General features: G+C 37.9%; 1 protein-coding gene across 7 annotated transcripts in view; it reads right to left on the bottom strand.

The window, feature by feature from the left end:
• The window catches only part of PIK3C3 (phosphatidylinositol 3-kinase catalytic subunit type 3), a 72,235-nt gene that overhangs the window by 908 nt on the left and 46,283 nt on the right, over nucleotides 1-25,044 (bottom strand). For 3 of the 7 annotated variants that reach the window (XM_062613386.1, XM_062613383.1, XM_062613385.1), the window contains exons 23-26: nucleotides 24,524-24,692; nucleotides 18,898-18,988; nucleotides 4,160-4,285; nucleotides 3,145-3,760 (exon numbers count right to left, since the gene is read on the bottom strand). In XM_062613386.1, coding sequence (XP_062469370.1) covers nucleotides 3,314-3,760; nucleotides 4,160-4,285; nucleotides 18,898-18,988; nucleotides 24,524-24,692 — 833 coding nt within the window. In that variant the 3' untranslated portion in view covers nucleotides 3,145-3,313. Of the gene's footprint in view, nucleotides 1-3,144; nucleotides 3,761-4,159; nucleotides 4,286-13,679; nucleotides 13,745-15,903; nucleotides 16,031-18,897; nucleotides 18,989-24,523; nucleotides 24,693-25,044 lie in introns of those variants that run through there. The other 4 variants (XM_062613384.1, XM_062613388.1, XM_062613390.1 and 1 more) reach the window with 4 other exon arrangements.

The following is a 25,044-nucleotide window of genomic DNA, read 5'->3' as shown; positions in this document are numbered from 1 at the left end:
AGCATGGGAACCAGCTCTATCTGCCCCTTGACAAATGTTTTCATTCAATCTGCACAATCCTGCTGGTAGATGTTCCCATTTTTATTTTGGTATCCATTAGGAGGAAACAGAAGCCCTGGTCCTGAGGGAAATGAACCACAGCTGCATTCTGGGATGCAGCAGCACTGCGACCACAGCTTGGAGATATTATAAAACCATGGAACATTTACAGCTTAAATTGAGTTTGCTCCTAAGCAGAGAGCAGCCAAGCATTAGCACAACCCCAGACTGCACAGCTACATTTTAGGTGGGACACCCCTTATCCCCCAGTCTTCCTTTTTTAAACACTGCTTAACATGAGCCCTGAATGCAACTGCATTGACTTTTAACTTCACAAGTAAAATGTGAAATTAGTAATGTAAAAATGTGAAATTAGTCACTTCAACTGAAGATTGTTTCCTTCATCTGCAGAAATATATAATGCTGCTAAGATGAAAATGACTCTCCAGGGAGAAATGGCCATCCAGTCTTCATTAGTACCAACTAGAATTACTATGCACTTTTTCTCCTCTTGAGCACTATTGTACAACACTATTAGCTTATTCTTAATGTTAAATTTATTTACTTTTGAGACAACATTTTTTTGATAACCATTAAGGAGACAAGTACAACATAAAAAGCTCTGTAAAATATCTGACAGTATAATGGGTTAGAGATACATCAGAAACTATACTAAAGGCTTCATGACACAGTTTTGAACTGAACTCAGTTTACTATAGTGTTACAAAAGAACAATACCAAGCTGATACCAAAACATCTAAATTGCTTTATCTAAGAGCTTTACTTACTACAGAGTAACACACAGAATACTAATACACACAGTTAATATAATAATCAGCCTTATTAAAAGCTCTTAACTACTTTAGTAGACAGATTCCTCCTTGGCCTATTTTGAGAGGCAGTAAAGGACGAATACCTACTGGAAAACAAACAAAAAACAATGGTTGAAGGGCATTTCAAATAAAAAATTGGATGGCAAGAGGCTGAAATCTGCTGTTTAAGCATGTGTTGTAATACTTATGTATAGCTTGGTTGGGTTTTTTAAGGCAGCTTACATTACTACTGACAGCAAGGCCACTGGCCTCTTCAGCTGGCCATTGTGCGGGATGACCCCCTTACAAGAAACTCAATGACGCATTAATTGTTCAATTGTTCAACAATCTACAGACTGTGAAGGCTCCAGCATATTCTTACTGCCTCAGACAAAAAGATAATGATTTTGACTAATGAAGTACTAAGTACCACTATAAAGCATCCTATATCACTTGCAATATAAAGAGAACAGGCATTAATTACATTTAATTGCGATGGATTAGTTGTAAGTTTTTAAAAAATACATAGAGCTCAGATTCTTAAAACTCGTGAACTGCTGATTTGTGCTAATTTGTGATTCTTCTTTTTGTATGGTCCTTACAAACAGAGGGAAGTGTGCAAGTGTAATCTGAACATGAATGAAGGCAATAATCTGAACTCCAATCTAACATCACATGGAGCCAAGAGATGCCTTATGCACTTAGAAGCAACTATGGTTTGTATTTTAGGTACCTAATCCCAGAAGTAGAAAGGAAAGCTAAATCATGAGGGAGCAAACTCGAGCAGTGCATGAGGGCCTCAGGAGAAACATCCCTGAAGTATCCAAGATGGAACCCAGCATCAGCCAAGCTGGGGAGGTAAAAACACCACAATGAGACAACTGGATCAGGCCTGCACACAGCTGTCACATCAGCTTATTTGGTACCCAAAGTGCCATACACACTGTGGGCTTGATTTTTAACTCCCCAAAATATGAATGGAAGATGCAGTCGGTGTCTGCTGCACACTGTATGCATCAGCCTGTTGCTTACAACACCAGTGCTGGGAGCTACAAACCTGGGGTTCAAATTCGTGTGTACTTTTAAGTATTCTGAAAGAATATATCCTAAGATTTTAAAAGCAGTTGTAAATGCTGAAGAAAGGTCAAGCAAGAACAAGGCTGAATGGAAAAAGGTCACCTAAATCAAACCTGTAAACTCTGACTTTGTAATACAGTTTCACAAATACCGTAACAATTAACAGGGAGAGGCTGGCAGTCACCTAAAACACATGAAATAAAACACATGCCTTTATAAAAAGTGACTGTCAGTATGTGATTAAAATAAAGGTCTACACATATATTGGAAGCATTTAAAATTTTAATCTTGAATCTTTGTAATTATTTTTTTCTTGAACCCCAAGGTATATGCTAGGAATTTTCACTTTATCTTATTAAATTACTGTCCTCCACCCTATGCTCAAAGTAATCCATAATGAATGACAACAAATTTTGCAACATTTTCATATAATTACACTCATTTTTTTCACTTCATGTGAAAGATCACCTTTATTAAATATATATGCAGATGGAAATTACATTTTTGCTTGTTACCCTGCATGCCTGTGCAATTCTTCAAAATAAAAATTAAGTTTGCAGGAAACAACAAATTAGTTGGAAGACCTTTAGCAAAATGGATAACCATAAAAATAGTTTATATCAGAATTTGATCAGTTTTTTGAAAAAAAAAAAAAATCAATGAAAAAACCCTGGCATAATGACTGGCTTTTCAGACCAGTTTCATTTTTCCTCTCAATTCCATTTCTTGTCATGAGTCTAATACTTTAGGCAAACAGTGTCATATCTTAAATCCACGATAAACACAAACGAAGTATGTCAGATGGCTTTAGGTAAAAAACACAGCCAATTCAAAGAAGAAATGCTTTTGTAAACAGAGTTGTATTCAACATGAGAGGTAAACATCTTACTGTCTTACTGTGGCTTGTAGTAACACAGCACATATACATGGGTTAAACATTTCATCCCCCATACTAGAGCAAGAATAAACTGAAATAATAAAAATAGCGGAGACAGTAATTTATTACCACCCCAGACCATTAGCAAGAATCAGATAATGCATGAGATGGGAACTCTGGAGACCATTAGTCCAACCTCCCTGCTCAAACAGGATCAAACACAAATAGTTGCTCAAGATATTGTGCTATTGGATTTCAAGTACCTTCACAGAAGGAGACTCTACCACCTCTCTGGGAAACCTCTCCCAGTCTGATTATCCCCACGTTAAAAGTAACGATTTCTTTATGTTTAGATAAGTTTCCTGGTTTTCACCATAGAATCACAGAATGCTTTGGGTTGGAAGGGACCTTAAAGATCATCTAGTTCCAACATCCCTTTAGGTACTGGAAGCTGCTCTAAGGTCTCCCCGGAGCCTTCTCTTCTCCAGGCTGAACCAGCCCAGCTCTCTCAGCCTGTCTCCGTGGCAGAGGTGCTCCAGCCCTCGCAGCATCTTTGTGGCCTCCTCTGGACTTGCTCCAATAGGTCCATGTCCTTCTTATGATGGGGCCCCAGAGATGGATGCAGAACTGCAGATGGGGCCTCACCAGAGCTGACAAGAGGAGGAGAATCCCCTCCCTCAACCTGCTGGTCACACTCCAGCACTGCACACTTCCTACAAGCAAGGAGCCCAATTCTCACTGTCCCAGTGAGAGGTCTCAGCCACCTCCTACAGCCCCAAATCTGAAAAACTGCATTATCCCTCAGGATCTCCATCTGTGTTGAGGCCTCTGACACAAGGGGTAAATGTTCACATAGCCGGTGGGGATCATGTTCTGTGGTACAGTGCAATGTTGGAGGAGATACAGATGCTGTTATGTGAAGAGTTCCTGGCCCCTTCTGTGCAATCTGCTGTGCCTGTTAATGATCAAAAAAACTAGCTGGAATGCACAGTTATGGAAGTCTAGCAGAGGTAGGAAAGAAAGGAAGCTTATCTTCAATCATTTATTTTGGGAATGAAAACTAAGGAAGTTCTGGATTGTTCCCTCAGAACTCCATGTTTCCAATTTGTGGTTCTTACTTTGGTCATACAATCAGTTACATCCCACTCAGCATGTTTGCTAAGATGCATTAAAAATGTTTCTAGGACTACTAAGAGCTTGCTCTCCGGTCCTGGCAGCAAGAACACACTTCTAACTTTCTGAGAAACTAACTAAAACAAAAAATAAACAATGAAGTTAAGTCTTGAACTAACCACTTGCAACCTCTCATCTCACTCATCTTTCACAGAGACCACCAACTGAGAAGGTAACTCACCTGTGCAAACTTATGTATCTGCTCCACCACTGCTGCAAAGAGGGCATGGACACTTTCATCGATTAGACTCTGCATATAATGGACAGCTTCTTCATCAGACAGGTCCAAACGAAACTTGTCCTGCACCTGGAATGGGGACGGAGATGATGAATATTAATTCAACGCTCATTAAACAAGAATAAAATGCCACCTCAGAAAAAGCATACAACTTCGCATGTTAACTACAGAGTTGGAAGAGTCTGGACGATCCTAACCATTTTTTAAAGTTTGTAACATTTCCTCATTCTGAACTTATTTTCAGATAATATCGCCGCCTTTCATAAACTGTAAGGCAATAAAGAATACAGAATGAGAGGACGGGGTGAGCAAATCGACCCTGTCAAAACTGACCTTTATGTGGCAGGTGAGGATTTCATTAAATTTGATCACATCCATCATCCATGAACAGCTGGAGACACTGTTGTTTCTCCTTCTAACAGCAACATATTTTAACTATTGTATCACTAACACATTTTCCTTAGTGCCTGCATTTTGTGTGTGAACTGAAAGCTGAATGAACTGTAATTAAGAATACAGCAACAGCTGTAATTCCCCATTTCAGCCTTGGCAAGGCCTTGACCCATGAGTATTTACCATGGTGCAGTGCATGACCTTCTAGGAGTTCCAACCAAGTAATTCCACATCAATTGTTCAGGACTGCTCCTGAGGCCATTTCCTCTCATTCTATTGCTTGCTACTCTCTTGGAGAAGGGATCAACCCCCAATTTCAACTCCTTTCAGGTAGCTGTGGCCTGCGATAGGGTCTGCCCCTCAGCCTCCTTTTCTCAAAGCTAAACACTCCCCCTCCCCTTAGCATCACATTTGCTATCCCCCAGTCCACTGGGACTTCACCAATGAGACAGGATTGTTCATGGCTCATGACCGAAAGTGGCTTAGTAGGTGCTTCTGCCAGCTCCATCAGTACCCTTGGGTGGATGCTATTCTGCCCCAAAGACCTGTGTGTCTATGTGTTGTAGCAGGTTGCTGACCATTTTCCCCTGGATTATGGGGGCTTCACCTTGTTCCCGGTCCCAGTCTTCCAGTTCAGGGGCTGGGTACCCAGAGAACAACTGGCCCTGCTATTGAAGACTGAATCAAAGAAGGCACTAAGGACCTCAGCCTTTTCCTCATCCTTTATCACTATGTTTCCCCCCTCATCCAATGAAGGACAGAGATTCTCCTTAGCCCTCCTTTAGTTGTTAATGTATTTAGAGAAACTTATTTTATTGACTTTTACAGCAGTACCCAGATTAAGTTCTAGTTGGGCCTTGCCTTTCTGATTTGTCCCTGCACAAGCTCAAGACAGCTTTGCAGTCCTCCTGAGTTGCCTTATTCCACATGTCATAAACTCTCATTTTTTTCCTGAGTTCCATCCAAAGCTCTCTGTTCAGCCAGGCTAGTCTGTTCCTCACCAGCTCATCTTCTGGCACATAGGACAGCTGCTCCTGTGCCTTGAAGAATTCCTTCTTTAAGAATGCCTAGCCTTCCTGGACTCCTTTGCCTTTCAGGACTGCCTCCCAAGGGACTCTGCCAGCCAGGCTCCTAAACAGGCCAAAGCCTGCCCTCCAGAATCCAAGGTGGCAGTTCTGCTGACCCCTCAACCTTACTTCTCTGAGAAGTGCTCAAGACAGCTTCCAACCACCACATCATCCACAAGTCCTTCTCTGTTCACTAGCAACAGGTCCAGCAGGTGCCTTCCCTAGCTGGCTCATTCTGTGTCAAGAAATTCTCCTCCACACACTCCAGGAACCTCCCAGACTGTTTCCTCTCCTCTGTGTTGTATTTTCAGCAGACATCTGGTAAGTTGAAATCCCCCATGAGAACAAAGACTACAGATAGTGAGACTTGCATCAGCTGAACATTAAAGAATATTTTGTCTACCTCTTCACCCTGGCTGGGTGGTCTATAACCGACTTCCACCATGGTACGTGCCCTGTTTGCTTTCTCCCTGATTCGCATCTGTAAACGTTCAACCCTATTGTCACCACCACTAAGCTCTGCACAATCAAAACCCTCCCTACCACATAGGGCTACCCCATTGCCTTTCCTTCCCTTCCTATCTCTTCTGAAGAGTTTACAGATACCATTGCAGCACTCCAGTTGTGTAAGTCATTGCACCATGTTTCCAGGAGAGCAGCTATGTCACAGCTATCCTGATGGACAGTGGCTTCCATCTCCTCCTGTTTGTTGCCCATGCTGTTTGCACTGGTGTAGACGCACTTCAGCTGGGCTTTTGATCCTGCCGCCTTTTTGAGGGACTGAAGTCCTAATTCCTGCATAACCATTCTCAGGTACTTCTAACACATCAAATAACCCTCACATCTTTGCGCTGCATCATCTCCATCTACTATCTCCACTGAGATAGCAGACCAAAGGACCTCACTAGCACACCATCCCTCAAATGCTGGCATGCTGGTCCCAGGCTTATCTTTAGTGACACTGGCTTTATCACTTTCCCCCTTGAAATCTTGTTTAAAGCTCTTTCAACAAGCCTAGATCCTAGCATTCTCTAATAATTTCTATCCCGCAATTCAAAACTACTAGTCACCTTACAAAGTAGTGCTCATTGCAACACGAAAATTGCCCAGCAAATTCACATTACTTGCACAAAATTAATTGCTGCCATCTAACCACATGCTTCATTCTCATAAATTTCAAATGATGAGAGCTCTTGTGGAGACCATCTTATTCATCTGCTTCAGTCTCCTGCATAATGAGCCAGGTAAAATGGTATAAAACATCAAGTATGTAACTCGTCGTTTATCTGAGAGAATCTCTTTTATGCAGTCTTTATACTGAGACAATGTTGCACATGTGAGGTAAATTGTTTCAATGATTAATTGCCCTATTTAACAATTGTGACTTATTTCCTATCTGAATTTGTCCAATTTCCATCTCAAGCCGTTGAGCTCATTAAAGCTTTTTACATTAAAGAACTGTCCATCAGCAATCTCTCTCATACAGGCAAATATCGAACGATTTGAGCTGCATCTTAACTTTCTCCTGGATGTGACTAAGGAGACTGAATCAAGTTTATCCTGAATATTTTCTATATATTCACTTTTTTTAAGCACTGACAAAAATGTAAGCCAATTTCAACAATGTTCTTAAGAAGGTTGTATCTATGAGATATTACTTTCTCCTCCCGTTTTGTACTTTCTTTGCACCAAGGATATCACACACGCAATCACCCTCTTTAACACAGCAAAATACTCTTGATATTTCAGTTATTACTCTCTATTCTTTTCAAATGCAATGTACTCCAGAATAGTGCCCTTTAGTACTACACTAAAAAAAAAAAAGTTTGCCTGCCAAGTAAGTAAAAATAATGCTGCTTCACTCAAGTTATAACTGTTGCTGGTATTTCTGAAGCAAGCAAGCATGGAGTTTTTCCTCACCTTCCCCTCAAAAAGAAGTTTTATAGATATGAAAGGATAAATTTAGCAAATAAAAGTTCAAATTCTCAAGGAAGCAAGTACCAGCAAGAGATTTAGAATATATTTCAGGCTAATATTACAGAACTTTAATCTTCATGAGTAACACGATGAGAAGGAAGTTTATCCATCTCCCACAGACATATTAAAGGCCTGAGAGCCACAGAAGCAAACAGTAGAATCCAACTGACTATCTACAGGCTGGCAATTATGCACAAGCTTAAATACCTCCCCAAATTATAGCACAGGCTTCTATCAGATCTATTTTCATGCTCATAGAAAAAGCGTTGTAGTAAGAATTCAGCAAAATTCCTAACTGCAGTTTTGAAAGCCAAAACACTGCAAAGGTCTTCTACACAACTCTAGCAATCAAGAACTTCAGTGATTTTATAACAGGTTCATAGAAGAACTTCACAGAAAGTTTTGCAGTCAGTCATACCAAGATGCAGCTTCATTCTATGAAATTAATGACAACTTAAACTCATTTCCCACCTTCCCCAGAACACACTGGCACAGTGATACATGTGGAAAGAAATTTAACCACAGTTAGGTCGTAAAAACAGTTCACAATTAAACAAGATCAAATGCTGTAAAGTACTAGATCTCTGCATGAAAGTTCTTCAGCACTGAAATTAAAACTGACTGGCGCAATCTAGCCCAGAAGAAACATGGCAAGATGACAAATTACCTCCCAAGCTGCAACAGCAGCAGCAAGATTCATATACATTGACTTACAGTTCTTCTAACAATACCATCAGTAATTATTATTTGCAATCTCTGAGTTCCAAAGTAAACTATGTATTTCAAAAGTGAACAGTTTCTCACAGAGGAGGTTAAAGTAGGACGAGACATTTGGATGGTATAAAAAAAAAAAAAAAGGTTATTTTTGGAGGGGTAAAACTCCAGTGAGTTACAGAATTATCTCATGCTACACACTTAAGAATGGCTACTATGAAGGCATCAAAAATGTCCCACCACAGTTCTCACTTTGGCATTTAAATTAAGTGAATTGTTTTAGTTTACTCATTAGTATTTGTCAAACAGAAAAGAAACATACTTGATGAATCTGGTTAAAGCTTTGCTTTGTTTCCTTAAAGGGAAGTTTAAACCCCATACAACATCCACACACTGATTTTAAACACCATGTCTCAAGAGCAGAATTTGAATGTGTAAGGATGAAAAGGATGGATAAAGAACTAGAAAGTCCATAGAAACACTGAGATTCAATTTTAAGGTTTCAAATTGTCCACTTCCTATTACCCTGCCCAGCAGGTAGTTAGTAATAAAGAAGAAAAGGACAGGACTGTGCAGTTATATGACTAGAAATTTTATTATACAGTCAGTTACATTCCATTATTGCTGCTCCTTGCAATGAATTTCTCAGTATCTGCAGAGAACGCTGGTTAAAGCATTAATTAAAAGATTCTCCCTTCTTAAATGCAAAGATAAACTTATGCAGCACTTATCCTTAATAGGGACTATAATTACATTTACACATTCTATTTATAATCAGGTCACAGTTTGAAGATACATTGTTATGCTTTCTGGAATAAACATAAGGATTAAGGGGCTAAGATACAGGGGCAGGGGGGGGAAATAACAAAAACAGATTTCAGTTTTGACTATACTGCTGAACGCTTCCCCTAAACTCTCAAACCCAAACCATGAACACCACGTGAGATACTAATCAAAATCAGAATCAATGTCCTCTCCTCCTCTACCTGCCAGAGTGAAACAAAATACCTCAACCCAAAGCCAAGCGGTCACTTCATCTGTCTGTTATAAAGAAACGCAGGATCCTGTGATGACACAGCATCATCAGAGCAAACACTAACTAGGAATGCCACATCTTGAATTATGGGGATGTAGAACATCATGAGATAAAGACTGCAGTAGAAACTAAACTGTTTCATGGAAAACACATTTCCCATCAAAAAAATCCCCCCAAACCCCAATAAACCAAACCTCCATTTTAAAGATATGAAATTTCGAACCTGTAAAACTTATGTATATTTACATTTGATGTGACATTTCACTAAGAAAAGGGAAGGTGTTAGTTAACTGAGAGGGAAAGACTGTAATATCTACCAGAATAACAGGCAGCGTTAACTGCTGGTAACTTACACTAAACTTTTGTTTAAAATGTCTTCAAGGAGAACTAAAACCCTAATCATATTAAATATTGCAGTTAAAAGTCTGAGATACTGGCAGGCCTGTGTCTTCATTCAGTTGAATGAAATTCCAACTTTACCCTTCTCTTCTTTGGTATTTTGTATTTTTGGTAGCATGCAAGGCTTAGGACTGAGAGATCATACACAAACCCAGCTGGCGATAGTGCTGGTGCAGGTAAATGCACTTCACTGCAAAAATCCAAGATTTTCATTTATGCTTTTTGCTTCTTAATGACAAGACTGCCCTCTCTCTCTCACCAATAAGCAGATTTGTATGGTTTTGTTTTCTTTTTGTCAAGTTTGACCTACTGTACAGTACAGACCAGAGTTGTATTAAATGAAGGAACTTTTATTTTGTACTGGCAAGCATCTTCTCGCTGCTAAAACACTGCCTACAACAGATTACATAGTTAAGACTCAAGGTTAAGGCAAACTTTTTAGAAATTCTTAGAAAGCTTTTATAAACTTCAGGACAGTAACCAATTCCCTAATTCATTAACATTTGTAGCTATGCTTTTCATAGTTACTGAGGAAGGTAGTAATGCATTGTGAGGTAACTTATGACATGTACATAGGAGAAACTTTTCTCAATCCTGTTTCATTTTCAAACAAGCTGCAAACCAGCCATTCTGAATACTGGTGACTGCTTTAGTATTTATTTTTCTAGCAACATTAAGCAGCACTGACTTTGTTTTCTATGACTCCTAGCCACATAATTTTATCATTCCTATATGGGATTGCTTATTGCAAAGTCAGCTGCTTAAATTTAAGAGAAACTTCAGTGTCCTTTTTCATGGGGTCATAATACGCATTGGGTGTAAGAACCCCGACTACTGCTAAAACCTCAGATAAAAATCAATTGATGAAAAAAAAAAAGAAAATGACAAAATTTAGTGTTTTTTTTCACTATTACTTTTACTGTTTTGCCTTATAATTGTTACACAGAGTCAGCACCCAATATTCATGTACCAGAAACTGGCATTAAACGCTTGGCTTAACCCTTACCACATTTTCTTTTTCAGTAAAACACTTTCTTGTTTGGACTGCAAGCAACAGGGAAAGCAACTCGTAGTATAAACTATTCAGATGTTCTATTTGCATGAACAATTTCATTTGCAAGACTATTCCAACAATAGCTTTCGTTTTCAAGGCTTTGATTTGAACAAAATGCAGTTTCCAGACAGGCCTGTGCAGGCTTCTCTAATTTTTTTTATTTTTTTTAATAGAAGCCAATAAAGATGTTAGTGAACATCTCTAAATTGAGCTTCCATGAAAATCAGGGTTTCAGCTGCTTTCTACACAAAGATGATACTGTTCTAACTCATAATTTCACCATACTGGTCAAAAGCTTATGAACAGACAGCATGATATAAAGCAATAGGAGTACAGGCATGTTCTCACACTTGGTTCATGTTGCTATGTTTATTCCATCTTTTTAGTTGGAAATGATGAATTAACATACATTCAGAATCAGCAGTCTAGATAGAGAAAAGCTGGGTGTGCAGCTGCAGCACATTATCCAAATGGACAGAAAGATGAATGTCTGCCTGTGCAAAATAAGCTCCATGTCAATGGGACACTTTTACAAAGAATAAACCTTCACAGAGGAGCAAGCAAATACAAATACTGAAACACAGATGCTCAAACTGAGCAAAACTGAGTTTATTTCACCTACAAATTTCCTCATGGCATTAATCTCAGAAATATTTTCTAGCTTCACCTTTTAACAAATACTTGTATTTTTGGTCAGACGAAGAGGGACAGATATACACTGCCTAAAACAGCATGTCAAGCACCAGATTAGAATTCCTTTCCATTTCACTAACTTGTGAATTTAACCCTCAATTATCCATTGACTGATTCCTGGGCAGGCCAGAGGAGGGTAAAGAACACCAGGAGTTTTACTACAACCCAGGCAAAGAAACTGGCAAAACTAGCAAGTCTTAAACACAGCCGAGCTCTGATTTATGTACCTCAACTCAAATTGTATCTCTGCTTCAGTTTTTATACCTGTAGAACAAAACTAATCTTACTTTATTTAATGTAAAAGGAACAAAACATGTCTGCCCTCTCTTCTTGCTGATTTCCAAACAACTATACTACTCATTTTCTTATCAATATTTGCATAGACAGAGAAACAGAGACTGCTCTCAATGTTACACTCCATAAGAAGGAAAATTCTCCACTCTCCTCACTAGTTTGATGTTAGCCTTTTCTGTGTCCACCCAAAGGCATTGAATGTTAAAGCTGAACGGGATAACTTTCACAAACAGCAGCTTGGTGTAAGCCAGATATCTGTGCTATGATCACGATAACCTTGCCTGTGACTGAAACAGTTGCACCACCTTTGCACAGCACCTTCTTCAGTCAATGGGCATCTGAAACACAGCTCAGTCAATTAGGACACTGTCCTTTAATGCCTGCTGAGTCTTTTGTGCGTCAATGAATCACTGGTCCCTGATGTTTTCTCATTTAAAGGTCAAATTTGCTATGAAGGACAGACAGAAGCCATCTGGCTTTCTTGTGGAAAAATCAAAAGCTTTTTTTGTTAGAAGGTGACAGCGCTGAATGCACTAGCTACATATGAAAAGTGATGGTCTGCCTCTTCCTTACGCAAAACTGGATATATAATTGACTCCAGATTTTAGTCATTACACTTAAATTTACAGCACTGGCTAATTTAAAAGAAAAAAAAAAAAAAAAGCCCGACAATCACCAACTAGTGCTGCAGCTGTACTGGAAATGAAAAAGCAAGTAGCACTGGCAGAAAAAAAAGGCATTGGCGCGGTGGAATAAATCTTCATTGTATTATCAGTTACGCACTGACAAGTCAACATAAAGAGATTTCAAAGCAGCCTTTTTCCTGAAAACTGAGAAGTGGAAAAGCATAAGCAAAGAGTGGAAAATTTAAAGGCAATTACCTCAGAGGCCACAGAAAGGGAGAGGCAAACTGGGGAGACTCTTCTCCTACTTTTCAATTTAATTTCATTTTGTGACATTTTTGAGCCAAAGTGAGCTTTCAGAAAAGCCTAAATCAGACTGTGGCAGTAGGAGATCGTGCCACCAACCATGAGGTGAAGCACACTAGACTGACAGTTTTCTTTATAAATAGTATGGAGAGCACAAAGGAGATGAAAAGATCAAAAAGACAACTAATTTTAAGTTTTGCAGCTACTTTTTTCTTGGTCAAAAAAAAAAAAGACAAACATCTTACTATGAAATAAAACACCAAGAAATTGCAGAGAGCTCCTAGGGTTTTGAGGATGGGCACACTGAGTAGTTGGTAATTACTGTTTTATGGTTTGGTTGGTTGGTTTATGGGGAAAAACAGTGACAGAAACTGAAGTGAGGAAGTGAGTCACTAAAACAAGTTTTTCATGCATGAAAGGTATGAGCCAATTCATCTGTTGATATTGGATATACACAGTGAAAGTGGATAGCTGGCTGAAAACATATTTTTCCATACACTCTCATACTTATGAAACTTTAAAATATCTGCTTTCAGGCCAATGCTGACTCACTCAAATCTCAGTGCAATTTTAGGTGTGAGAATGCATTGCTAAGGTCAGCAGTGATTAATTTCTGAAAGCAAAGTGAGTAAGAAGGTAGTGTCCAATTCTGGTATGCTCTAAAATCCACATATCCTGTTGAAGTCATTGGGAGTTGGTGGTTCTTTTCATGCTAACAGGGAGAAAATACGCACATTGTTATCTCTCTCTGAGAAGTAAAATTCGTTTATGCAGAGCTTGCTCACTTTTGAACAAGAATGTCAAAGTATGTTCACAGATGACAGGAACAGAGCATCCAGCTCTGCTTATACCTTTCTGTGACACACCCCATGCCAAACAGGCATAACATTTTATGGGAAAGTTGCCCATGTACAAGCTGCTCTTCCAATTCTGCCTTCACTCAGTACGTATTTCTCCCAAGATATTTCACAGCTACTGGACAGAAATGACAACTGGACAATATTCTTTCAGTTAGATTTTAAGTTTGATTATATAATTATATTCTGACAGGTCTGTGGGATGTCACGTTCTTACTGGAAGATGATACTTTGGCAAAACTGTTTCCAATTATAAAGATCCTGCCTCCCCTTTTGTCCCTCAGGTTAGGGATAAACTTTCGTAAGAGTGCTTTCTGCAATCAACATTTTTCTAAAAAGTCTCATACCATCCATCAGTCTGAAATTCTAGAAAAAAAAAACAAACCAAAACCCCAACCACAACTCAAATCACCCAGTGCCTCACCAGAGGGCATGTTCCACGTAATAGTTTTTTTCATGATCTTAGTTTGTTCCCTTATCTGTCTGAAGATAAGAAACTTTGCTGACTTTGAACCACCTTTTCTAACTAATCTAGCGAGCATCCTGTTACAATACATACATATCAGAGGAGGGGACAGAAGACAATATAAGAAATCAAGCCAAACAAAATGACAGTAGTATTCTTTAATCTGTTTCATATAGTCTGTTTCAATTCTAGACATCATTATCATATGGTATACATTTGGGTTTTTATTTAGAGTATGTATATGATTACAATAAACAGACCTTTATTCTGGCCCTAAAAACTCAATAAATTATTTTTCCAAAGTCTAGAAAAGGGGAACACCAAAAATATCTCTAAAGGTGATTTTAATCTCTAGTCCTTTTTTACATCTTTATGTATCTTTCACCAGTGGGCAGATATTCAACATAAAGCACCTCCCTGCCTATCAATGTGAGGATGACACATTATGTCACTTCCTGAAGCTAAAGATTAGTCTGGAACTTGAACTACCACCTAGCATCACAATGATTTTGCTTTGAGGAATCAAGTTGTGACCATTAAAGAAAAACCTTTCTTTAGAAACAATCTCTAAAATAGATCATGCCTACTTAGTAACAGCAGTAAGGCTGCACCTACCAAAAATTCCAGTATCAAAAGGTCTGTATGAGAAATTGCCAAAATAATTGAAGCATAATACTCCCGTCAGTAAGCATTCCTTTGTTTAAAAACAAGAAAGTTCTTTATTTTTTCACAATACAATTTTCCTTATAGCTTAATAATGAACTTGTACTATCATTAGATTTAGGTAAAAGTAATTATCCAGTTACCTCAGTGACTTGACTTCAGCTGCCTGAGAGACCTCATTGCCTCACTAGCTGCCTAAAGCAACAAGGAGGGCTCTACAAAGCAGAGAATGAGATTTACTACAGCACCAATAAGGAAGGTGCTGGCTATGAGCTTCCACCTACCCTACTAAGCAGGATACCTTCTTCGATACAGAAACATTTGTAAATCCTCACCTTTGTCTTCCGTGAAAGTGACAGCACATTTGAAATGGCTATTGACTTGACTCACACATCAAAGGTAATTTAATTTTGCAGGTCAGTCCAAAATGGATCTTTAGCTAATTTGAGTCTGTTGAAATATATATGGATTTTTTGTTTAGCTTTAAGGAAAAAAAAAAAAAATCAATTGAGATGCTGAAAGCATTTATTCAATTTTCCTACAACAAGATACAGCATTATCTTGTTAAATGACTGAACAAACTTGCCACTCAGCCCAAGAGATACAAGATCTCATTTCCTTTTTGAACTAGTACAAGCAAAGATCATAACTGAACTGAAACAGGCTAGAAGTTATTTAAGAACCAGAATATATTTTCTAACACATTATTTAAATAAACCCAAACAACAATGACCAACATTTTTGTTGGTGGCATGGACAGTGGGATCCAGTGCACCATCAGCAAGTTTGCCAAGCTTTGTGGTTTGGTGGATATGCTGGAGGGATTGATGCCATCCAGAGGGACCTTGACATGCTTGAGAGGTGGGCCAGTGTGAACCTCATGAAGTTCAGTAATGCCAAGTGTAAGGTCCTGAATGGAGAACAGTATGTAAAGGGGCTGACAAAAAATCTGGAGAGAGATTTTTTCACAAGGGCATGTAGTGACAGGACAAGGGGGAATGGCTTTGAACTAACAGAAGGGAGATTTAGATTAGACATTAGGAAAGCAATCTTCACTATGAGAGTGGTGGGGCACTGGAACAGGTTGCCCAGAGAAGCTGTGGCTGCCCCATCCCTGGCAGTGTTCAAGGCCAGGTGGGACACAGGGGCTTCGAGCAACCTGCTCTGGTGAAAGGTGTCCCTGCCCATGGCAGGGGGTTGGAACTGGATGCACTTTAAGGCTCACTCCAAAGCAAAGCAGTCTGGGTTTCTCTGATTCTATAATTTGCTAACCTCTTTTAAAGTGAAAAAATAAAAAATTGAGAACTAAAAAAAACAATTACTGTCACAGAAGCTCTGAACATAGGTGTATACATTCAGCAGATCATAATGTCAACAACTGCTTTATGGAAGGGCCATCTGTTCACCTGCACTTTAGGGATCTCATTAAGGTGTATTATTTTTGCACAAAATTCACAAAATTCAAGGAGTATATTCAAAGCATCGTTTTTGAACCAAATGGTCAAACCTGAACAGTTAAAAAGACTGAAAAACAGCTGAGCAGTTAGAAAACATGAGAGTATATATAAAACAACAATACTTGCAGAAGGCTGAGAAGTCTATGAATTACAAAGAAAATGTTTATGAATAAGCTAAACAATTTTGTTCTTCTGATAATACTTTCCTGTGTGAGTTTTGTTTTGTAAAGGTACAAGACTCAGGAAATAAACTCAGACTTTTTGAAAAAGCAAATCTTATCCTCTTAAATTTGAAAATGAGAAAGTTATTTGCATTCCTTATCGAAAATACTTGCTTTATTACTTCAGTACTAGCTCTTTTCACATTTTGAAGCCTCTGAATAGATAGACTTGAACCTAGCATGAGGTTAGAAGTCACAGTTCACCAAGCTGCACCACTGTCAGAGCTCAGCATCCCAGTAACTAATTGCTGCATTTGATCTAATAGTGATCTGTCATAACTAAGCTCATGTTCTTTTAATGCAAAAAAGGCACTATTATTTATACTTTGTAAGGGAATTTAGAAGCAACAACACATCTAATTCACAGCTCTTAGAACTTCCCTTCAGATTTTGCTTCCTTCCATGATCTTCAACCAGATATAATACAATCATGCTTTACGTATCTTGATTTTTATCAATGAGTTGTAACATACCACCTGTAGAAACGACCTGTTGACTTGCAATTCTGTATCTCTATTTGTTATTTCAAGAAAATTATACAGGAAATTTATATGGAGTAAAAGTGTTTTACAAACGACTGAAATACTCAAATGTTGTTACATTAAAGCAATCTTCCACAAAAAATTTTACAGAATCTGACATCCTTTTATAATTAATTACAGAAAGAAATATAAAATTGGACTGCACTTTGTCTACAGAGTTTACCACCATAAAATACAATGAAAATATAAGAAACAAGAATATTGCACATTAATGCAGGCAAACCCCACATGGCAGGGGTTTAGAACTAGATAAGCTTTAAGGTCCCTTCCACCTCAAACCTTTTTTATGATTCTCTGATCAGCAGTGAAAAATAGGAGACTCCATTTGATAAAAAAATGTCAGAGCTCACAAGGCAGGAATGAGCATTATCATGTCAAGCAACAGTGAACTCCAGACAGAGATGAGCAAGATTTAAAACATGTAGCAAGTCTCAAACTTACTGCTGCAAACATCAAAGAACCAGCAGTCCTGGAAGTCAATAAATATCATAAAGAGATCAACCTGATGGTTATTTCACTCCATGACAAACACTCCAAAATTAGCCCCTGCATTACCTGTAGATACATTTTTCAAGTTCCCCCAGGATTTATACCATATCTATCTGCAGACTTTGCAATCTAAAAGGTTTTCCCCTCCCTACTATATCATGGAAGTAAAAAAATCCGTTTTTTCAACAGGTAGCCAGAACCAAACGTGTATTTTTATAAAGACGAAATTCACAGACGTGTTGAAAACATAGTATCTCTTCCTTCAAAGGAAGGTGTTGCCACAAAAATGTAGTTATCCCAACATTTGGTAGGTATTGAACCATTTCAATTTTCTAACTTTAAGCCTCTATCTCCCATCCTCTATGTGAGTAAGCTAAAATTGTCAGTTTCTCAGGAAAACAGTCAAGTGGAGGGAGGGCTGTTAACTTTACCACAAAACACAGCAGTTCTGGCTAGCTCAGCCTTTCTGGAAATTAAACTGAATAGTTACATGAACTCTTTGCAGCAATTTGAAACCAAGAAACTGAACAGAAATGCTCAAATTCTTGCAGGCAAAAGGAAAACTTTGGTTAGTGTAGCAATTAGTTTTTCTGTAAGGGAACTGCATTAGAACATGAAATATTAAAAATTCTGAATCTCTGCTTTCATGGTTTATTTAAAGCACTGAAGAACAGCCTATTTTAAAGAAAACTCACTGTTCAAATAAAAAGCACACTGAACTGATTTTCATTGGATACACAGGCTCCCCAATGTCTTTTGTGGAGATAAAAGAGAAAGGCCTTCACTAAAAATCAGGTTATAAAAAAAGCCAATGTTTGCCTAAAATATAAGTGTAATGAAATCTAGATGAGCATTTATCCAGTAATTTTAATGTCAACTTTTGTTGACACATCAGATGAAAAAGAATGATTCAGGCTGATGCAGAATTATGGGGCATGTTATTTGTTTTCACAATAAACAAAAACTTCCTGGTGATGAAGATACATCAGTTTACCAGTTTTAAATCTTCACCAGACTGGTTTTATGTCTACATGTAGATTGGTTTTATAAAACTATTTAGGACTTACCTAGACTAGTGGGAACAACCTTTCATGATATAGTCAATCTATAGCTTCACTTATCACAAGTTTCATAAGGTGAGATCACTGTTGTTAGCAGAATGTCAAAGTACCTCAGAAGAGAGTGCTAGAGTAGACTGTGCATTACTACATGGACAATAAAGAGCAAATCTGTATTTATGGGCACATGTGCTAAGTAATCTCAAAAGATATCTTCTTCCATCTCTAACTTCAATGACTCTAGAAATTGCTCAAAACTTATCAGGAGTAAGTACTTTCGGGTCAGTTACAAATAAGTCGCTATAAGCAACTGAAAAATTTAATGACATGATGACTTGCATTACTGAAGGACAAGGAAAGCTTTTCAGTTACCTTTTTTACAGTCTTGTCAGGTTCAAGAGCAATATCTGGAATGTTGGCATCCACCATGAGAGAAAATAAGTTCAATATCAAGTTGGAATACCTAAACAGAAGAGCAAATTAGGTAAAACACTTTCTGAATGGTACAAAAGACATTTCATAAACAATTTAAGAACACATCATCATCTTTGTGAATCAGTAATGCTTCAGAGATGCATTCGTAACACTTTAGTTGAACATATTTATGTTAAAAACATCAGATAACTGATATTAGCAGTGAAAGTTTAACCCTCAAACTGTCTCAAGCTGCCAAAACTGAACAGACTGCTTGGTTTTGTTACATTTTCCTAGAAATTGTCAAAACATTTAATCAGAGACATACCAAATACAAAAACTGTGCTTTCATATATTGTAAGATTTAATGCCATTTTCTACCTCTAGTACACTAACGATTCTAGAATGTCGATTCAGAAGATTATTTTTTATTAAAAAGGATATCAGTGGTACAGTGGTATTATAGAAATTACATAAATACATAAAGCATTCAACAGCTGAAGTCCTTACAATTATGAGAAATTATTTTCCAAGTTGCTACAAGAGCGTTTTGCCATAACAAGTTGAACACAAGTGACTTAACCAGATGCAAGTCTACAGTTGCTCAGTGAGGCTGTAATAACACTGGTAGGCATGCTGCACTTGCATCATTTATAATCATTAAAAAAGACAAGTCAGAGTAGAGTCTTCAGTTTTAACATGGTGTTGTAAGTAAGTGTGAATCCCTTAAAGAACACCATTTTGCCCCTGTAGGAAATTAGCTGTAAGTTGCTTTCTGAAAGGGTAATTTTCAAGCTGTTCAACATAAACTGAGCCTTCTCTTCCTCCATAAAGAGATGTGATCTCCTTTTAGAGACAAAGTATGTAACTGACTTAAAAATCTGATATATTGCTTTGCTAAGAGGACTAGGAGCTTCATAGATGACAGGAAATGCATTCTTAGCAACAAAATAGTTTATTAGCAAGCTGCTGAATATATATAAGGAGTATGAAGCATTTTAACTACACAAAAGGACTACTTCATAGGTGTATTTTACAAAGTAAATACTGCTCAACAACAAAGAAAAATCCCTCTAGACAAGTGTAATTACATTAAAAGTTTTTGACACCTCATTACTATCTGGAACTAGCACTACCTAACACTAACTCTTTATAACACAGCCCTTTAAAATAAATTGGGCAGAAACCTTCTGCCCACCAGAATTGCATATAGTGTCCTATTTCACATTTGTTTCAGCTGCTCTGCTTCACTTTCTCAGGGGCAAAGAGCTGGAATGATGAAAACTACTTTTACCACAGGTTAAAAGAAACAAAGAAAAGTTACACTACCATTCTGTTTCACATCCGGCTAAGAAATCTGTCCGTGAAGTTGCTCTGGTGCCAGGAACAGACACCACTGGTTTCAATGGAGTTTTTTTTCTATTTGAGTGAAAGAAGCAAATCTCACTATAAACATACTTAAATCCCTCAACTCTTTCTAGGTCATGGGTAGCTTCCATTGTAGTTCTCCCTCTGGACTGATCCAGGAGTCCAGAGTCCTTTTGGCTCCTGAACCACAGAGAGGATAGGAGCTTTCAGTTTACTGGGGTTATTTAAGCAGTGGAAGTTTGTCACAGAGACTTCAAAGGCCTAGGCATCATTGCTAGATGACACTTAAAAGCTGGCTCTATTCCACACATTGAAGACTTCTGGCTCTTGGTGTTTAAAGTAAAAGCATTGGAAGTGTAAGATTATCTCATTAAAGAACAGAATTTAAGAAAAGGCATTGTGGGGAAGAGTGGGAAGAGACAAAAATTAGGGAAGAGCTGCTCAGTATATTATCTGCAAGTCTCTCCTATGACCCTCACCTCAATATTTCTTTAACTCAGTTATGAGCTAGATGAAAGTCTAAGGATAAAAATGGGTTTATTCAGTAAATTTGTTAGCTGCCTTTTGGATACTTGCATGTTTCACAGATTTCTAGAAAATTAATTTTAAAAAAAAAAAAAAAGAGGGATTTTAGAAGGTAAAAGCTTCCTGCTTTAGACAGTTGGCTCTCATCCTTATGCATAAGGCAACACTCTCCACAAATACGCCAAGATGGTCACAACTGGCAACCCAAATGCATCCTAAGTCTATTTGATAGCTTGCTGAAACACCCGAGTTAGGAATCTGATCTGTAAAAGGCAAACACCTTTATCAGGCAAGTCATATCACTCATCTTTGACATCTACACTTCAAAGGCCTCTGGAATGGCTGAACTCCATTCACAGCCAGACTGAACTAGGAGCTCAGTCTCTCTAGGTTTAAGGAGCTTCAATTAAGCACCTAAACCTGACCCTAAATCCTTCTCACATAAATTCCTCAAAGTTTAGTACAAATAAATTTACAAAATAAATGAGCACTCAGCTACACTGGAGGTTGATGAAACAGAGAACAGGAAGTGCTAAAACCAAGGAAGTTCTGTAAAAACTAGGATATCCTAGTTTTTTTACACACTAACTTCAATACTTTTCAGTAGAATATATACATATATATATATACACCAAGAAAGAAACCCACAATAGACAAAAGTTAAAATTCTTACTGTCATTTTTCCTGGGAACAGCAACTTTTAAGTGCTTAATATCTCCTCAAATATATGCCTGATCCTAAGCTCTCCTTTAATTTTTTTTTTCTACATTTACCAGCCCCTTTGCATATAGATGTCCTAGACCAACTGAATATTTAGACTGTTGACATTTCAATACTCTATCAAATTCACAGTCTCAAACTTCCCCTACAGAGACAGGACAGGAAAGTATAGTTATCTGCAGCCCTAAATCAAAGCCTTGTTTACCTGGTGTAACTCAAATTCCTATATTTAAAATGCAATTACCTTTTCTGCAGTACAACTGGGACCCCCTCCCCCCCCACCTCATTTCTTCTCAGGACTCCATATACTTCCCAGTCACTAACATGTCCCAGTTAGCTATAATAAACTATGGCATTTATTCTTCAAAAATTCCTTCCTAGCAATCCAGGCTCAAGCAAAACTGACCTGATCCCACCAAGTTTCACCTTTGTTTTTCCCTCTTCACCACCTATCCCTGCTTTTAGAAGGCTACATGGACACTGCGCTACAACCTTTCCATAGAATCAGCATTCCCCAAGAGTCATCACAGCTTTCTACTTCCTGCATGTAGTGTTCTTCATTCAGATCTACATGGTTTCCTCTGTACACTGTACCAGTGAGAAACAGACTGGGGAAAAACACTCTGGTCCAGCCAGCTGGATATCCCCATCCACAGTGCAAATGTCAGCCCAAACTACACCTTATGTCCCTAGTTCCTACTCCTTTGTCCTCACCTAAGCCCACTAACTCAAACTGAACATCAAACTTCTCACATGACCAACATAGCAGAAATGCTTATTTAGGAAGGATCAATACAACGTAGAACCTCACCCTGCAAAAATTCTCAAATGTTAGGGCTAGATTATTCTTTGCTGGATCCTACTGAGGATGTGTAAAATGGGAATTCTGGGAGGAAGGGAAATACTGACACATAACAGGATTCAAACATCTTTAAATAGGTTCAATGTGTACAACGAAGGTGTAAAAGGCTGCTACAGCATAAGTGAGAATGCAAGATCTGCTGCCAGCCACAATTTGCCCTGCAACACATTCAGAATGTGGAGGCTGTTCCTTCATTACAACACTGCTGACAAACACACACAAGTACTGTTCAGAAGAAAATGGAAAGCATCTCGCCCACCTCCCAGAAAAACCCTCAAACAAAACTAACAAGAACTTCACACCAATGATCATACGCCAAACTGCTTCCAACATAAAACAATGAACAAAACTATTTTTTCGTTATAAGTTTTATATTGTTTTTTATTTGTTTTCACTATGCAAAACCCATCCCACCAGGAATCCTGAAACACTGAAATACAGCACTTCAAAGATGCAGAGAAGTGTCTATACCCCAGGGAAATAAAGATGAAAGAACAGAACACAAATTGACAGAGATGACAAACAGAGTTTGCATTTTGTCTTCGCAATCAAAGGTTATGATTTCACACTTCCTCTGGCTAAGCAGTATCTGTGAACGGGTTTGTGTCAACATGCAGAACTGTTAGAACTAAGCCATTCCACCTCCAATTATTCTTTTTTAAATAAGCAAGTAATCTTAATCATTTTAAGTTCAAACTGCTTGAAGTAACAGTTACCATATTACTAATATTATCCTATGCTATCTTTGTTGAAAGCCTTAAAGATATTTATCCGGAATCATCCAAAAATGTTTTCCTATTGAATAAATATTGGAGAGACTATAATTACAATTCAATCCCAGACATTAAAAATGAAACCATCTTGATTTACTGTTTAGTTTTATATCCAAATTACTGCTATACTCCACACTTAAAAATCATCTTTGTAGCAAATCATGACATAAATTCATGCAATGGATAATCCTTCACTGACACAACAGATCATCCCATTGAAAAAGCACGGTTTAAACAATAAAAACAACTCAAGTATTTCACAAATAAGAAATATAGTATTACTAAACAGTTTTAAGGAAATTTAGAACATGAAATATACATTAGCCTGATGGTTCTCTGAAGTCATGAATATTGCTTGCTGATCATATGCTGTTTTCATGTTGCTGATTTGCTTTTTGCCCATTAACAATCAGTTTATAAGCCAACTCTTTACTCTCTTTCTCCTTTTAGTAACTACATGAGGCATTTTTATTTCCTGTTATTGACTGCCTACTTTTCATACCACATGTAGTTTATATATTTTTCATAGTACTAATTTTTTCCATGTATTTGGAGGTTTACATTATGTGATCTTGGTATTAATGTGAAATTCTTTATTCTCCATTCAAGATGCACTAAATGAGCTCAACAGGCAGTCCAAGAGTGCTCACCTGTGCTCTGTTCAAAGAGAACAAAGCTGAGCTCCTTGGTTCAGAAAGTGGATCGTAAGAATTACAGTTACTGCAAAAGAATGAAGGCGATTCCAAATTTAAAGGAGAGATCTGTTGGTCTGTAAATAGACAGGGTCTAAAGAAGTTTTAGCTGTCACAGTTCTGGGTATATACAGAAACTGCTAACATACACCATTGTCACTACTGATAGCTAAATTTTGCCCTGCAGGACCTGAACTCAAGTAAGCTTATGCGTTTGCCATCTTCCAGCCAAAGAATTTGATCATCACTAATCTAAACTGCAGAAGGATAAAGCAGCAAACAAGTAACGACTTAGAGGACAGTTAACTGATAATCAATATTCACAGATAAAGTGGCTTAAGGGCAAAAACTGATCCAAAACGCAAGATACAATTCAACGTCCCACAGGAATTACGAAAACCACTATTCAGGTGATTAAACAAGCAAAACTGGGGGCCTTACCTTGGACAACAATTACATTCAAACTCCATGTTACGCCAATGGTGTGATGTTTTTATTCCTATGTCTCACATGAATTCTTGTGTCTACATTCAGACTTCAAACAAGTTTTGGATTTTCAACTGGAATATTTTCCCTGATTCATTTACTTCTCTCCTGCTTTACAATGGCTCTAATCAATTTTAGCATAAAACCAATATTGTTACCTGCGGAGATGGAGAAAGGCTGTGTAGCACTGCTTACGGAACTCCTGGTACTGTTCACTCTGTGTGCCTCCCATACCTTCCACCATCTCCTTGTTCAGCTTCATTGGGGGAGGTAGAGGCTTGGGGTCCCGTCCCAAAATATAACCAAAGTCAATGTGAAACAGTTTACCTGTAGAAGAACGAAAGATAAGCAGTTTACATAGTATCAAACCTTAATGCAAAACTTGGAAAAAAGAAATTCTTTAAGCGTGATCTCTAGAAGATACTAAGCAGCTCTTGAAAAAAAATGCAATTCACTGTTTTCTGTAAGGCTCGTATTTTTTATATCTTCAGCTGCCAGTCTGACATTATGGATTTAAAAAAGTAAAGCTGATTTCAAATTCATTAAGAGTATTCATAAACAAGATGAGTTTTTTCCGCCTTCTTTTAAAACATATGAAGAATATTCACAAAGACTGAATCAATGTTGAAACTGGACATTAGATATTAAATGCACAGTTAGATACTAATTCTTTGTGCCT

The sequence above is a fragment of the Pezoporus occidentalis genome, unplaced genomic scaffold, assembly GCF_034315485.1.
Source record: "Pezoporus occidentalis ecotype Australia unplaced genomic scaffold, CSIRO_AGI_Poc_V1 ctg166, whole genome shotgun sequence".
NCBI classification, from domain to species: Eukaryota; Metazoa; Chordata; class Aves; order Psittaciformes; family Psittacidae; genus Pezoporus; species Pezoporus occidentalis.
This window is presented reverse-complemented; position numbering and strand designations above follow the sequence as displayed.